General features: G+C 51.1%; 4 protein-coding genes across 4 annotated transcripts; 2 read left to right on the plus strand and 2 right to left on the minus strand.

The window, feature by feature from the left end:
- Window positions 1-812: 812 nt before the first annotated feature.
- EPUS_06479 (uncharacterized protein) lies at window positions 813-3266 on the plus strand (the record flags this gene model as incomplete). The annotated part of the gene is made up of 3 exons (XM_007787304.1): window positions 813-2438; window positions 2542-3024; window positions 3096-3266. The coding sequence occupies 3 exons, from the start codon at window positions 813-815 to the stop codon at window positions 3264-3266; spliced, it is 2280 nt and encodes a 759-aa protein (XP_007785494.1).
- A 2357-nt stretch (window positions 3267-5623) lies between these two features.
- On the minus strand, window positions 5624-7261 carry EPUS_06480 (uncharacterized protein; the record flags this gene model as incomplete). The annotated part of the gene is made up of 2 exons (XM_007787305.1): window positions 5624-6840; window positions 6889-7261. The coding sequence occupies 2 exons, from the start codon at window positions 7259-7261 to the stop codon at window positions 5624-5626; spliced, it is 1590 nt and encodes a 529-aa protein (XP_007785495.1).
- Window positions 7262-8696: 1435 nt separating this feature from the next.
- On the minus strand, window positions 8697-9920 carry EPUS_06481 (uncharacterized protein; the record flags this gene model as incomplete). The annotated part of the gene is made up of 1 exon (XM_007787306.1): window positions 8697-9920. The coding sequence occupies one exon, from the start codon at window positions 9918-9920 to the stop codon at window positions 8697-8699; it is 1224 nt and encodes a 407-aa protein (XP_007785496.1).
- A 2385-nt stretch (window positions 9921-12305) lies between these two features.
- On the plus strand, window positions 12306-14348 carry EPUS_06482 (uncharacterized protein; the record flags this gene model as incomplete). The annotated part of the gene is made up of 4 exons (XM_007787307.1): window positions 12306-13286; window positions 13338-13935; window positions 14012-14245; window positions 14320-14348. The coding sequence occupies 4 exons, from the start codon at window positions 12306-12308 to the stop codon at window positions 14346-14348; spliced, it is 1842 nt and encodes a 613-aa protein (XP_007785497.1).
- Between the last annotated feature and the right edge of the window lie 46 nt (window positions 14349-14394).

Raw genomic sequence — 14394 nt, forward strand, 5'->3', positions numbered from 1 at the left:
GCGTACACACAGTGGTGTGATCAACTGCCCGGATTGCGTTGCTGTTGGCGATTGGCATTGATTGAGGCTTAGAGGAGGCATCTGTGCACATAAATGAATGCTTGTGTCTGATAGCAGCCTATCATAGATACAATGTACAACAATAAATGTGCGTAAGAATTATTGAGTCTGGTATTGCTGTTAACCACATACAGGCAGCTTGTCTGGGACGGGGTCACTGCTATGAGAAGTCCACAGAGGTCAACGGAGGGCGTAAGTCTGTGGTTGAGATTCTATGTAGCTATTGCAACTACTGCTCTTGATATTTCTACTGTGAGATCATGCTCTCTGTGCATGCTCTGTGCATTCTTCTACGAAGAATCTCCCAGCAACAGAGAGTGCACGGAGCATGTTTCTCTGATTACTCATTTTTGCGAGAGTTTGTTGAAAAACCCAATCGCCGATGCTTAAAGGTGCCCAAAAGATGGGCGTCAGACCGCCTAGGACGATCTTGGTTCTGCAGGCATTTGGCAGGCATTTGGCAGGCATCAAGCGCGTCCAAGCGGGAGCCGGTGAACCCTTGACGCTTGGGAGAGCTTGACCAAGCTTGGAGCAGCTTCTTTTTAATGCGACGAGCTCGCCGCAGGAGAATAACGGGACCGAAGGAGAATATCCCTCCCTCTCCCCTAACTTCATCCAGAATTTATCGACGGGAAGGTCGAGAAGCCAGGAAGCTCATGGCTTCAGATACTGGACAGTTGTTCCGGATGATCTGATGGCCATGGCATAAAGTTGCACAAAATTCTTCTCACCTCCTCCGCAATAGCTCAGTCATGGATCTTAAATCCATGCTGAATGAGTCCACCGGGGCCCGACCTTCTCCCACTCCACCACAACCCCTTCACCAGCCAACGCGACATCAGACTTATCCTTCTTATCAGGGCACTATTCCTTCCTCTCTATCCCATCAGGCGTCACAGCGAGAGCGACCATCGCAGCCTCCACCGCTCCAGCCTCCTGAAGCCTTCTCTCCAGGCACTGTTTGCAATTCGGCGCAATCACCATCTCAGCGTACTTTCGCATCTACTTCGAGCATAAATAGCGTTGGGCTCCATTCAAGTATCGGATCAAGCCCTGGGCAGGGCCAGTTGACTACAGTAAGAGATGGAACTGCGTACAACAACCAATACCCTACATCTTTTGTGCCCTCTCCTTCTTCACATGCGCCAAACCAGGGTCCATTTGACCAATATCAACCAATTCAAGGTCCACCATCTGGATTTCCTGCCGGTGCTTCTTTAACCCATTCTGGGCTACTGCGAGAAAGCCCAGTTTCTTTGACAGGGCCACAGCATTCCGCAGCACGTCAATTTTCCCCACATCCTTCACAACCATCTCTCCCAGGAACTCCTCTAGGTCCACCAGCAGTTTTCCAAAAACCCTCACCGCAAGCAACGCAACGAGCAGCCTCGTACGGGCTGGAGCATACGAGAACGTACTCTGGTGGGTCCCTGGGATCACAACATGGATATGATTACGGCGATAGAAATATCTCTCAGCACCAACGAACAGCAAGCCGGGAGTCTACGGTGAGGCAATATTCATACGAAAGAGAGAGAGAAAAGAGCGTCAGCGTCAGCCCCAAGACCATACCCCAACCATCCCCTCTTCGGCAAGCCAGTATGGAACGATTGCAGCCGAGAATGACACCGCCACCTAAACAATTAACAGGACCGAAAGCAGACCATGCGCGCTTGGTATCATCCGCCGAACCACGAGTTGACAGTTTACCTTCATCAACATCCACAACACCAAGAGACCTTGACCGCCGCTCTTCATCTCAGCAAAGTCCCAGACCTGCTGTCCAACATTCTACACCACCTTCAAACCACGCAATGCCGCCTGACAAATCCAGTCCCACTCCACATCGTCACCAAGCTCTCAAAAGGAATGCAAGCGCTATTTCTGGTTCTTCATCCTCACCTCAACCTCCTCGAAAAAGATCCAAGCGTGCTGAAATCCCAATTTTCGCACGCACTGCTCGGCCAAACAAACCACCTCTCAAATTGATCATGAAGGGCAACATTAGATCAATTCCGCATGTGCCACCTGCAGTGAACGGGCACCCCTCTACTAATGGTAGTGGCAATCACACAGCACCCATACGGGCCGTGCCAGTTGCAGCCCCCGTGCCAGTAGAACCGAGTGATTGGGAGCCATCCATCATGGGTTCAACGCCTTATGAAGAATTGACCCGTTACATCTGTGACATGATCTACAACACCATCGGCAATGCTGAGCCTCCCACCGACGGCGCTGTTTTCGAGATTGAAGCCAAGCTGGGAGAGATACACAACATCGAAGAAGGTAAAAGAATCAGGCTGCCCGTCATGACTGAGACGATTTTTGACAAGAACCAATTCGGTCCTCCAACTCGTTTCGAGTCCAGTATGAACGTCGTAAGTATTTCTCTATCGTCACACAGTCCTGCCACATGCCGCTTATGAATGTTTGTTGCAACCCTTATCTGCCTCCTCACTGACCTTGCTTCTCCTCCTTCAGGAACAGCATAAAGCTCTAAATTCCTATCTCAACACTCTCTGTGCCGAATCCCAACAAGCACCCCGAACCCCTATGTTCTACGATCACCCACGCGAAACAGACACCTTCTACTCCCTCACCCCTGCAGGTGAAGCCAGCCTCCCTCTCTCAATTCGCACCTATCTCAATCCGAAGCACCGTCCCCGAGTGCGCATCACCACCTCGCAACCACCACCCTCAGCCGCAGGATCGCCAGCAGCCGTACCGGTAGTGAAACGACGAATCATCAAGTCACGGATTGCCGACTTCGATGTCCTTTGTCCTTCTCTGGCCTTTGATTTTCGAATCAGTATTAGCATCGAAAGCCCCTTTGATGGGCCTGACGATGTATTGGTGAAGGTCAACGATGCCGGTGCCGGTGGTGCAGGGGACAGAGAGAAGGATCGGGTTTCCTATCGCCATCTTGCGTATCAGATTGACTTGACGCAGGTTTCATATCCGAACGTATGTGTATATCAACCCCTCGATGATCGGGTGGAAGGGCCATGGCTGACTTTTTTTTCTTCTGGTTTTAGTCCTCCAAACGCGAACACGAGCTCGAGATCGAGATCTCGACTGAGACTATACGACAAGAACTGGCTAATCTCAGAGAGGGGAGACCAAGTCGTTATGAGGATCTTGTGAGGGGGTTTGTGGACAATGTTCGGATCTTGGCCAGGAAAGGGACTTTGCGCATGCAAAGGTGAGGTAGAAAGTCCATATTGGAGGTGGGAGGTGATTGAACCTTCTTTTTCTTCCCGAGAAGTCATTATCATCATTTTGTGTCTTGGGAACATTTGGATTGCATGTACGCGCGTGGGGTCATAGCAAGTTGCTGGCTGGGGAGGGATGGGCGCTTCCGGAGAAAATGGGTATCTGTCTATCGGCTGTGTGTGGGTTTGATGGGTATGGTCTGCATACCTTGCCTTGCCTGGCCTTGCCTTGGCTTCATCGAGATACCACCACCCCCTTCTTTCTGTGCTCTCATTTAGCCACAGCGTCATTTCCTCACTTGATTCTACCTTCTGTCGGTTGGGGATGATTTGTTGGTGGGTTGGTATGCTATGGTATGGCATGGCATGGCAATAATTATTACATCGCGCAGCTAGCTAATTCTACATTTCTTCTTCTTCTTCTTCTTCTTCTTCTTCTTCTTCTTCTTCTTCTTCTTCTGATTCTGATTCTTCTTCTTCTTCTTCTTCTGATGATGATGATGATGATGATGATAAAGTAGAAACTCCGAGCTCTGGATCTATGATGATGACGATAACAATAATACCCACGCTTTGGTGTTCAGGACCCTGGGGTAATCCGCCTATCCTCCTCCTCCTCCTCCTCCTCCTCCTCCTTCACCTCGGACCACTGGTGATCCGCTCAACCGGAAGAATAGGAAGCAGCCGTACGAGTCTATTCTCTGGTGCTCTCGACAGAGTGTATGTGCGGGATGCGTGATGCTTTGATATAGAATAGAAGAGGGTTCTGTGCGGAACCTGAGACGTCTGTCCGACTTTCATACTCTTCACTCTCAAAATTAGTTTTGTCTGTTACTCATTGGCGCTTGTTCGGGATTTGGTGACTAGTTAGGGGTTGGACAGGAGGGAAATTGATCATGGCTGGGGCAAGTTGGACGATTTTTGTTGTGAGCTCGATATGGTTATGTTATTGAGATGCGGTATGTCGCAAGTGTTCTAAATATATTTCTTTATGGTGACACGTCGTAATGAGATAAGGCGGTTATGTATGTTGTTGGGTGTATGCCCACTAATTGGACACTAATTAGAAGTCTGAAAGTAGGGAAAGGACTAAAAATATAACTTGGCGCTGATTTATTATATATATATATTGCTTTCTGAAGAATGAGGTGGGGGCAACGTATAAAATATTTGTCGAGTCAGTATCGGTGGTCTCTTTTTGTTCGTTAGCTGCAGCTATCTGAAATCGACGTGTGCAATTCTGAACACTCGCTGTACGTGTAGGAAAGAAATGCCATGAAAGGTGCCGGTTGCTAAACAAACTAGCCATGCTGATGTCTGTGGACAAGGGGTAGGCTTGTGATGGGAAAGAGCAGGGATAAAAGCTGAAGGCTGATCCATGTGGAGGTAAATTGCGGTAGTAGTGAACGTCCACACCGGCTTTGCCACCGCTTGCTTGTTATGTCATGCTTATCTCCACCATGCTTGCTCATGCTGCTCATGCTGCTCTCGCGGCCTGGTGTCATCTCAAGGAAGGCCACTAAGTTAGTGCCAGGAGTTGGAGGTTGATCCCACCTCTCTCGGAACGCTGGGGCACGGGTCGTGCTCCGATGGAGTCGCCGTTGAAGATAGCTAGTAACAAGAATTGTTGGACGGGAAGAGAGATTATCGGTATGGGTCCCTTTGATAGAAGGCGGCCTCTTGATCATCACCTGGTCGTTATAGATTCTCCTGCTTTCTGTCTTCTACCCTGATGGCTTGCTAAGAAGAAAGTTGTTGCTGGTGGTCCTGCGTTACTCTCTGGATACGCTTGATGACCGGCCGGGACATGTGGTCGAACCTGAAGTCTCTACATAGACTTTGATAAAGGTGGTAGCCCTCCTTTGATGTACCTGGACGCGGGTCATCTGAAACTCTTGCGCCGCGAACACTGGCTTCTTCTCGCCAAGATTGCTCATCACGCCTATGGGCCAGGGCCATTTGCACGACGCGTTGATGTTCTGCCTCCTCACGGTCAGAGGCTCTTGGTATCGGCGCAAGTGCATATCATGAGGGCTCTCTTGATTTTTAGCATGCCGGCGTCGGCTGCGGTATACGCCTTCTAGGTTGTCTTACATTATTTGCGCTCTAGTAGGGAAGGGCCACTGCATGTTGAGGCTGCTTCTAACTGACTTCGTTTCAATATTGGAATATTTAAAGTCCTTGCCTGGTCGAGTGTCATTGGAGATCGGAATCTCGAAGGCAGACTCGAGCAGGTCATCTCTATGGAAGGAGGCGATGCTTAGCGAATACTGACGAGTGACATGCTTCTGACGACCGATCCGGGGGGTTATGTGTACTGCTTTGCAAACGAGGCGTCGTGTGTGACAAAATCAGTGTGCGCTGCCAGCTGTCACCCATACTTCCCATGCTTTCGTCGTTTGTCTGCCGGCGACGGCAACGCCATTATCACCAAGCCCGTTAGCTGATGCAGAAGATGGTTCCAGAGGTCGTGCTGCCGTGGAACCAGACGACAGAGGTAGATCAAGCTGGTCAGCGACAGGATTATGATCAGATCCCTCGTTTGATACACCCGAGTCATCGCCACTACCTTCGCCCTCGCCAGCGACCGCAGGTGCCTCGTCATCTCCTTGCCCTTCACTTTCCGCGTCATTCTCTTCATCTGAGGAGCTAGCATCAATGTTCATCAAACCAAAGGCTTGATGATCTGGCTCGTCATCTTCATCACCAATCTCAAATCCTTGTCCTGCCTGTACGTTGTCGAAATGACTAGCATAGTCGATCCGGCGTAGACTTACCCATTCAAGAAGTCCCATTTCGTTGCGAAGCATTTGGAGAATGTCAGACCACCGTCCCTCTTTGAGGAGGACCTCTCGCAACCGAAGACCTCGAAGGGTTTTCCTGTGACGCCGTGCTATGCCGATTATCTCTTGCGGTGCAAGGCGCCATGCCTGGATACCTAGAGCTCTCAACCTCGGCCATTTGATGCCATGGAATACGTCTTCAAGACGTACATCTAGAGGCTGAGACATAGGAAAGCCGATGTGAATCGCTTCCAGGTTAGTAGTTCTCGAAAGAAATCTTCCAAAATATGGCGTTAAGCGCGACAGGCTCTCGGCATCAGCAGTAGCAAACTGCAGAATTAATGAGGTCAGATTGTGTGCGAAGGTAGAAAGGGGTGGAACGCGGGTTGAGCACAGTGCCAGTGCGGCTTCTTGATCCATCGCAGGTATGGAGATTTTGTTGCACTTTGAATCAGAGGTAGCGAGTGCCTGGCCTAAACTGTACAGACCGTGCCTGCATGCTGGTGCCCATTTTAGTTGCACTAGATGTCCCAGGCCTCCTGCTTGTATTTGTCCATTCTCCAAAAAATTCAGCAGGTGTACCATTGCCGTATCGAGGACTGGATTTAACTGGACATGCTGTAGAGCTGTAAATGCTTTGAACGCTCTCGTGAGACTCCTGACATCATCTCTGGAGCTGACCAATGCCCGTTGATGCTCGTTCCGAACGTGTAACGTGTTCGTCTCGTTCGGGGAGATGTTGCGAGGTCGATGTTGTTGAAAGAGTTCCGTAAGCTGTTGCCTGCCTTCTTGCCATCAGCCAACTGCCTGCCACTGGGCACTTTGAACCATACCTTCTACAAAAAAGTATGGAACCATATAGATGAAGCGTCTTGTGCACTTTGCAGCGCGGGAACAAGAAGAGATCTTATCCAACCGTTGAAAGCCCTGCCACGAGAATCTGGTCGTCACCCTTCCAAATTGGTAGGGAAGACCGAGCTCAGAGAACTGTGTGCAAACAAGGCGGAAACTGCTGAGTGTCGAGGTGTCTGGCGGGACGGGAGGGAAGCTTTCGATGGACAAGAACTCTCGACGATCGATGGGAACGAATCTTTGCGAATCTTCATATATCATCTCAACGATGATCTGTAATAAATGTTCCGGCAGTCCATCTAAAGTAGGCTTTTGCGGTGCTGGCGGCCCGCCGCGAGGACGGTTGTGGGCCATAGGATTGTTTAAGGAACGAAGGTTGCAAAAGCACTAGACGTATAGCTTACTCGACATATCAACCTCGAAAGGGGCCGAAACATAATTTCAGGGTAAGCGTAGGAAAGGTAGGAGGAGAGGCAGACAAAACACACCACCCAGACGTCGGATGCTCAACATCGTGCTTTGTTGAGCAGCACGTGAACGCCTGCGCTCGTTTGGCAGCTCGCTTGTCTGCCCTTTGATAGCAGCGCCCGTCAAAGGCAAGCCTAGTTTTGAGTTTCGATTGGATATGAGATCAGATACGCCGCGACGCACCCTCACAGAGGCGATGAAACGCCCGGACGAATCCTGAAAGGAAGAAGGGTCTTTTTAGTTCTGGGCCCCTCTAAGGATCTTGGGAAGCAATCAGGATTTCGGACGGTTTCCAAATGTGTAGCAGGCCCAATCCAGGGTCTTGCGCACAAAGACGGACCACTGATAATGATGGCCACAGACCAGTGCACCACGCATCACTTGGAAAGCCAATCTTAGCCACTGATGAGCATCCTAAGGCATCACGGGACTCAAGCTCTCTGCGCGGATGCTGCAGCTTTGTCTTAGGTTACTCGGACCAAACGGTCGAGTGTGGTGAGATGACGTGCTTGAAAGCTGGTGGGTTTTGATGGCTTAAAGCTAGACAAGAAACAGCGGCGAGGATGGGGGCAGTTGCAAACTCCGCTACGTGTAAAGACGCCCTCTCTGTGCCGTGGCTCTCGGGCCGTGGCTCGGTGAGCTGGCCATTTACTCACTAACTTTCCATCCACGTTGGCGCTAGAGAATGCCAACATGTGCTATTTGACGAGCCGAACCAGCTCCCGCGCAAGCAGTCGTCTTCCGGGGCCCAGGGGTCTGGGAGCGAAAGGCTGTCATCAGACTCCCATTCGTGTGGCCATGACGCACGCATTCCCTATCACAAATTCAGTAGGATCAATACATATCACAAGACTTGTTTTTGGTACAGCTTCTGTTTCTAGATTGACTTCTGACCATGGTGGTTATCTGGCTGCTTGACTATTCATTCCAGATGGCAAACACGCTGTCCGACCAATTATCCTGAAAGAAAATCTGCGGAACCGGACTGGCCTGCCTTGCGTCCGTCCTATAAATGGGCTTGGTAATTTGCAGGGCACAATCGAATATGCCGTAGGGTGATCGTGCGAGGTTTGAGAATAACATTGGACGGGGGTAAGAAGCCAACTGCGTCGCATGGAAGACAGGCTGGAAACTGTGGCCAGTGGCCACATCAAGTGTGCCCCGATGATAACCGATATCTCGTGGACCAGTGAGAACTCGCTGTATTACCAGGTTACGTGCCGCATTTTTGTACGAATTGGATTTCAAGGGCCCCCCACTCTCCCATCGAGGCGGCGCAGCAGATGGCACCAGCAGAGTTGCGCTGTGGCATACTTCATGATTAGGTTTTGTTCTCATGTATGCGTCGTCTGATTTCGGTGCTGCTGATCTTGGATTCGAAGGCGGCTGCAGGGCTCGATTCGGTGACACTCGGTTCCACGCCCATAGGAGTGACCTCCAGTACATCGATTTCGAAGATGTCCAATGGTGTCCAACCTTTCTCTTGACGCTTTGCATTGATGGCGGCCCCGCCAGCTCTTGTTTCTTGCGACACAACCAACGCGGACAGCGCCTCATCCGAGATTGTTGGACCAAAGGGATCTTCCAATTCTATGTAGTCGATCGTGAGGCTAGCATCGAATTCGACTCGGACATACTTGGCAGTGGAACTGTGCTCGTTGATTCGCACCAGTTTTCGGGATTCTCTGCGGGGAGTAGAAAAGACAATGACTGATTCGAGAAAGTCAGCTACTCTCCGCTGTCGCTCATCCCAATTTTCCAACTCTGCTGCAAACCGTTTGTTGGTCAATAGGTTGTGGCCTGAAATCCCAATGATAAGGTGCACTCGCTGCGATGGATTTCTCTGGCTGCCTTTCGGTTCTGCCAGCAGTGCAGTTGCGGTGAGCAACAGCTTGTGACCAACATGCAGGTGATCGAAGGTGCCGCCGACAGCTACTGAGGTATGTGCTTTATCTGAGGTTGGTGTAGCCGGAGAAGCATTGGAAGATTGTGAGATGGAGATACCACCAGGCACTCTTTGGCAATCTGGACTTTGTCGATGCTTTGACTGGTGGAAGACCAGGAACGATTTAAGAAGCCTCTCACCTTCCTCGCTCTGAACGCCTAGCAAGGTCTCATAGGCACACCGAGACTCGACGAGAGTGGGAAGATCGACAAATGGACCCGAAAATGGCTTTTCAGCACCTTGTCCATCCGCCAGCTCTCCGGCTGGTTCCGGTGCTGAAAGGAGGTAAAAGGCACGAACATCAACACCACCCAGGCAATCAAGCTCTATCTGTTGGCTGGCCGCTGTGGCACAGATCAGGCTGTAAGTCTGGGCCAGTGCCTTCTGTGCCCTCTCAAATGCATCTGTCCTCGGCGGTTCCTGCCCATCAAGCCAGGATGGTGGTACTGATATCGCTATATCTAAGCGAGAGGTTTTGGTAGCATTGACGTGTTTCAGAGCCTGTTCAATAGCGGGTCTGTAAGCAGCTCTTGCATTAGGGGAAGAAAGTGTAGAAGGAGGTCGAGGTAGTAGCAGGAGTGCGGATATAGTCCCGTCCATGCTTGATTGGAAGACTGGTATGTTTAAGATCTCGGTAAAATGGGGTTTCTTTGTTGGTACTACAGTACTAACGTTACTGATCGCCCACCGTCGACGGCTGCCAAGGCAAAATCTCATCTACACTGCCAACTTGAACTTGAAAAACACATGCATCTCACAATACAGTTTCTACTCAATCACGATTCTGTCTTTTCACACAGTGACGCAAACTAGGCTGGAAACGTGTTCAGCAGAGAGTTGCCTCGCCGATTATCAAAATAGATGGTCTGGTTCAATCTACCACCTGCTCGTAGCTCGGCATTCTAAATCCACCTGGTCCTGGCATGAGATACACACCACCGTCCAGAGGCTTTGCATTGGCCCGCAGGGCTCTCTAGCCGAAATGCTCTCAGAGACATGCTTCCCAGTCATGCAAGAGAAGTCCTAAATCCTAAATCCTGTATCCATCAGAATCCTGGACTTGGACCAAACTGCGGGTTCGAAACTTAGTCGCTTGGAGTGACGCTAGTTGAGACTGACTTTGCTAGGGCGTCGTTTGGCGCTCGGCTGTGCCGCTAGATTGTAAGTAGCCGCTCGAGAGACCACCAAACAGACCAGGAAAGTAACGACAGCACCAGGCAGAAGGATTGTTAGCCTGGAGCTAGTAATTTGACCACGAAACGGCTGCTGAACGAAGTCACCAAGATGAGATAGCTTAAGCATTACCAGCTGAGGTAAGAAGTTGTATCGCCCACCTTCTCTTTCCCGAGTCCCATCAAAATCGACCTATGCTTCTCCGCTGTAGTTCAGTTGAATGGTTCTACCCTTCGCCTGCTCCATCACATGTGGATGCAATCCACCGTTGTGCAGAGAGATGGTGCGGATCCGATCGCTCAGTTCAGGGTTCAAAGATTACCCAACCCCCCTGCTGATGCTCTACTACGTAGTACAGCGGCTTTCCGGAAGGCTGATTCGAGGGTTCCCATTTCCGAATCGAGGCTGCTCTGGTCGGAGGTGTGACTGGCACTAATGAATGATTAGAGAAGAGCACTACTGGAGGGATCCTTGACCTTGTTCACAAATCATGAGGAAGTCTTCCTGGCCAAAAGGTTCGCCCGAAATTCACTAGATGCAGGGACGGCTTTTAGGGTATCTTCACATGCGTTGTCGATTCTCTCCACAATAATCCGTTCGCCCCCTCGTTCTTGCTGTTCTTCTCGTCACTTTTCTTGCCATATGCTCGATGACGTGTGCAAGAAATCTAGCAGCAATGTAGCGGCCATTGATGAGCGCGTTAATCTGCGTTCCATGGTCCACGCTGTGAAAGGACTCTTGGATCCATCCGTAGCTGATGACCGCCTTATCGAAGCCAAATTCACTGCTGTACATGTTGCAGAACGCGTTGCGGGCCGAGTGAGGTTCGGGTGGGCCGTATGGCAGTGTCGAACGTCTAACGCCATCCAGTTGATTGTATATGGATGTCAGCTGCGCTAATTCTGGCCATGTTCGTCTTTTCAATGAAACGCAGGTGATCGCTGTGCATTTCTGTGCATGCCCAGCTGTGGATCTGGGTAATCGATCTTCCGAATCACCTGAAGTTGAACTTTGCGCTGCGAATGTTGGAGAAGGGCAGTGCTGGGTTGGGTAGAGCAGGATACTTGACAGATGATGATTTAAGGACAATGATAAGGGAGTAGCCGTGTTTCAAGTGCAGGGTAGATAATTGGTTGTTAATCTCAAGATGGCAGTCCGTAGTGGGAGCTGTGCTGTTCAGCAAGTTCATAGTGTGAAGGAACACGAGGAGACTCGACTGCAAATATGTTGTGCTTGAAATCCGAGTCAAAATAAGATTTCAGTTTAGAATGTAAACGAGAAGCTTGAGAGGAAGCGTCACTGACAAAGGAAAAATCACTGATACGTATACCTGCAAGTCCCTGTACCGAGAGCGAAAGCCGCGCTTGCTGCGAGTATGATGCTTGCGGCGTTGAGCAGATTTGACTGGGCTGGACATATATGAACGAAGACCTCTGGATGCATTGTTTGTGCTATCTGATTGGATCCCAGGATACAGGGCAAGATGGGACCTTTTTCCGCCCAAGCTGATCATTGTCTTGAAGCTCTACTCAGACTGGATGTGAGCATGATGCCGCTGCTTGCAGGGAAGAGAGTCGACAAATGGGAACTGTGGAGTTGAATAAATATGACTCCGAAGTAATCACAGTACTCCGTACATTGTTGGGCTACTTGTACGTAGTAACGTAAGTAGTAGACCTCTGAATTTAGCCGCAGTAGAGCCAGGAGGTGACGAGGTTGATTGGCGCGGCCGTGAGGACTGGCGGCAAGCTCCTTAGCCACGGCGCTGAGATACTTCACGGGACGCAGAGAAGAACAACGACACAGTCGGTCATGCCCTTCAACATCCACCAGCAGCACCACCTCTCCTCTACTGGCCAATCGAATGCTGAGCAGAATCAATTCACCACCACAAACGCTCTCTTCCAGGCCTCCCAGACGCTGGGATCAGTTGGCGCACCAGCAAGCCATTCGCGAGACACAGGATCAGCCCCGGCACGCAGTGATGGCGCCCTCTTCTCCCCTGACGATACCGCAGACGCCAACGGCTCCGACGCTATGAATCCCACCTACGGCTCATCGATTGGACCAGCTCCAATTACACCCGGAGGTCGACAGGCCGCGCATTACGAGACTGCCCAGAGAGCGCCTCCATTCCCTCGACAACCAGAAGAGCTACACATGGAGGGCCGTCACTACCAAGCAGCTCCACGTTACAATGCTGCGGAAGGCCTGTCAGTACACCTGCAACCGTCCACGCCTCAGTATAACAATGCCTCAGCTGGAACCAGTATACCAGGCGCCCTGCAGCCTGGCTCGCTGAATAGGCCTCCCACCCTCTCAAGCAATACTGCACCCAGCTCTATCCCAACTCTGCCTCAGCTGTCTACGCAGATGCAGCAGTCGTCACAAGCACCCAGGTCCGTGGCGTTGAACCACACCCACAGCTATTCAAGGTCCAGCCCAGCCGGGATGGATCAGCAGAAGTACAAAACATTCACCAACGCGCCCGAATCTAACAAGTTTGGTTCTCAGACTCCCACATATGCCTCTCAGATGTCACAAGGAGCGGCTTCGTATTCACCGTTGGGACTGGCAGATATCAGGCCTCGTGCAGATACAGGATACTCAGATGGACCAATGAGCCCAACCGTTTTTGCCGATGCTGACGCTCCTCAATATCCGACAAACAGCAATTACCTTACACCATGGCCAATCTATGCGGTAGATTGGTGCAAGTGGCCGTCAAAACAGAACAGCATGCAAGCTGGTAAAATAGCTCTTGGCAGCTATCTGGAGGACAATCACAATTATGTTGGTAATCGTTGAATCTTGGTCTGCTACTTGGGCTGATGTTGGGCATAGATACAAATACTGGATGCGCAAAGAACTCAACCAGATCCTGATGATCCTCACGGAGAAAGAGGATATGAATTCGTCAAGACGGCCGAAGCAACACACTCTTATCCCGTGACGAGGATATTATGGGAGCCGCCATCGTCGAACAAATCCACAACAGACCTCTTAGCCACTTCTGGCGACCATCTTCGATTATGGTCCTTGCCGGCAGACCACCAACAACACCTGTCAAACTCGATTAACCGATCAACCAACTCGAGAGATCCGCCTCTTCAAAAGCTTTCACCACTCGCCCTGTTATCGAATTCCAAATCTCCCGAGCACACAGCACCTATCACCTCTCTGGACTGGAACGTTGTCTCGCCCAGCCTAATCATCACATCGAGCATTGACACAACCTGTACAATCTGGGACATCCCCTCTCTAACAGCGAAAACTCAACTGATTGCCCACGACAAAGAAGTCTTTGATGTGCGCTTCTGCGCCCAGAGCGTGGACGTCTTCGTCAGCTGCGGCGCCGACGGCAGTGTGCGGATGTTCGACCTACGCAGCCTCGAGCACAGCACCATCATCTATGAACCGTCAGAAAAGAACGACAAGAATGGTACACATTCCTCTCCCCCCTCCCCCCCCTTCCTCGCCTCCACAGAACTACGATGACACTAACAACCCCACCCCAGCGTCCCTCAACTCACCAACGCCTCACTCTCCCACAACTCCCTCAGCAACCAACAACTCGACCCTCACCTACCCACCCCCCCTCCTCCGCATCTCCGCCTCCCCGCATGACGCTCATCTCCTCGCCACCGTGTCCACCGACTCGCCTCTAATCCGCATCCTCGACGTCCGCCAGCCAGGCCAAGCCCTGCTCGAACTCCGCGGCCACGGCGCGGCGGTCAACTGCATCGAGTGGAGTCCGAACCGGAGAGGCATGCTGGCCAGCGGGGGCGATGACAGCACGGTTCTGATCTGGGATCTGATGAGCCAGGCCGGGGCGGTGGTGCCGATGCCGAGTAGTACACAGGGAAGCCAACAGCAGCAACAGCAGCAACAGCAGCCACAG

Source organism: Endocarpon pusillum (assembly GCF_000464535.1).
Source record: "Endocarpon pusillum Z07020 unplaced genomic scaffold C658955, whole genome shotgun sequence".
NCBI lineage: Eukaryota > Fungi > Ascomycota > Eurotiomycetes > Verrucariales > Verrucariaceae > Endocarpon > Endocarpon pusillum.